Raw genomic sequence first — 848 nt, 5'->3', positions numbered from 1 at the left:
GGCCCCTTCCCTGCGGGCGGGGGCTGGGGAGCGAGCCTCCCTCATGACCCTGTTCCCAGGTCCGGGACGGAGCCACGCTCATCCTGTCCAAAGTGGGGGTCTCGCAGCAGCCGGAGGACAGCCAGCAGGACCTGCCTGGGGAGCGTGAGTCCCTTCCTCGTGCCTGTTTGTTGTTGTTGTTTTTTAATTGATTTCAGAAAAGAAGGGAGAGGGGAAAGAGAAATAGAAACATCCATGATGAGAGAGAATTATTGATCGGCTGCCTCCTGCTTGTCCCCCGCCGGGGATCGAGCCCGAAACCCGGGCATGTGTCTTTGACCAGAATCGAACCTGGGACCCTTCAGTCCACAGGCCGACGCTCTATCCATTGAGCCAAACCAGGTAGGGCTTTTTTTTTTTTTTTTTAATTGATTTCAGATAGGAAGGGAGGGGGAGAGAAAAATAGAAACATCAGTGATGAGAATCATTGGCCGGCTGCCTCCTGCACGCCCCCTACTGGCGATCGAGCCCACAACCCAGGCATGTGCCCTGACGGGGCATCGAACTGTGACCTCCTGGTTCATAGGTCGAGAACTGTGACCTCCTGGTTCATAGGTCGATGCTCAACCATGAGCCAGGCTGGCTGGGCCGCGTACCCGTGTTGCTCTGGCCCCTGAAGGCGCCCTCTGGGGGCTGCGAGCCCAGCATGACACCTGGCCCCTCCCACAGGCCACGCCCTCCTGGAGGATGAGAACCGAGTGTGGCACCTGGTGCGGCCCACGGACGAGGTGGAGGAGGGCAAGTGCAAGCGCGGCAGCATGAAGGAGAAGGAGCGCACCAAGGCCATCACGGAGATCTACCTGACCCGC

At 59.1% G+C, this 848-nt stretch overlaps 1 protein-coding gene across 1 annotated transcript in view; it reads left to right on the top strand.

The window, feature by feature from the left end:
- The window catches only part of PLXNB2 (plexin B2), a 61,180-nt gene that overhangs the window by 38,549 nt on the left and 21,783 nt on the right, over nucleotides 1-848 (top strand). Inside the window, exons 30-31 of the mRNA XM_015568718.1 lie at nucleotides 60-144; nucleotides 709-846. Of these exons, the coding sequence (XP_015424204.1) occupies nucleotides 60-144; nucleotides 709-846 (223 nt within the window). The remainder of the gene's footprint in view (nucleotides 1-59; nucleotides 145-708; nucleotides 847-848) is intronic.

The sequence above is a fragment of the Myotis davidii genome, unplaced genomic scaffold (assembly GCF_000327345.1).
Source record: "Myotis davidii unplaced genomic scaffold, ASM32734v1 scaffold845, whole genome shotgun sequence".
Classification (NCBI taxonomy): Eukaryota; Metazoa; Chordata; class Mammalia; order Chiroptera; family Vespertilionidae; genus Myotis; species Myotis davidii.
The sequence above is the reverse complement of the archived record's forward strand: the minus strand, read 5'-3'. Positions and strand labels throughout refer to the sequence as shown.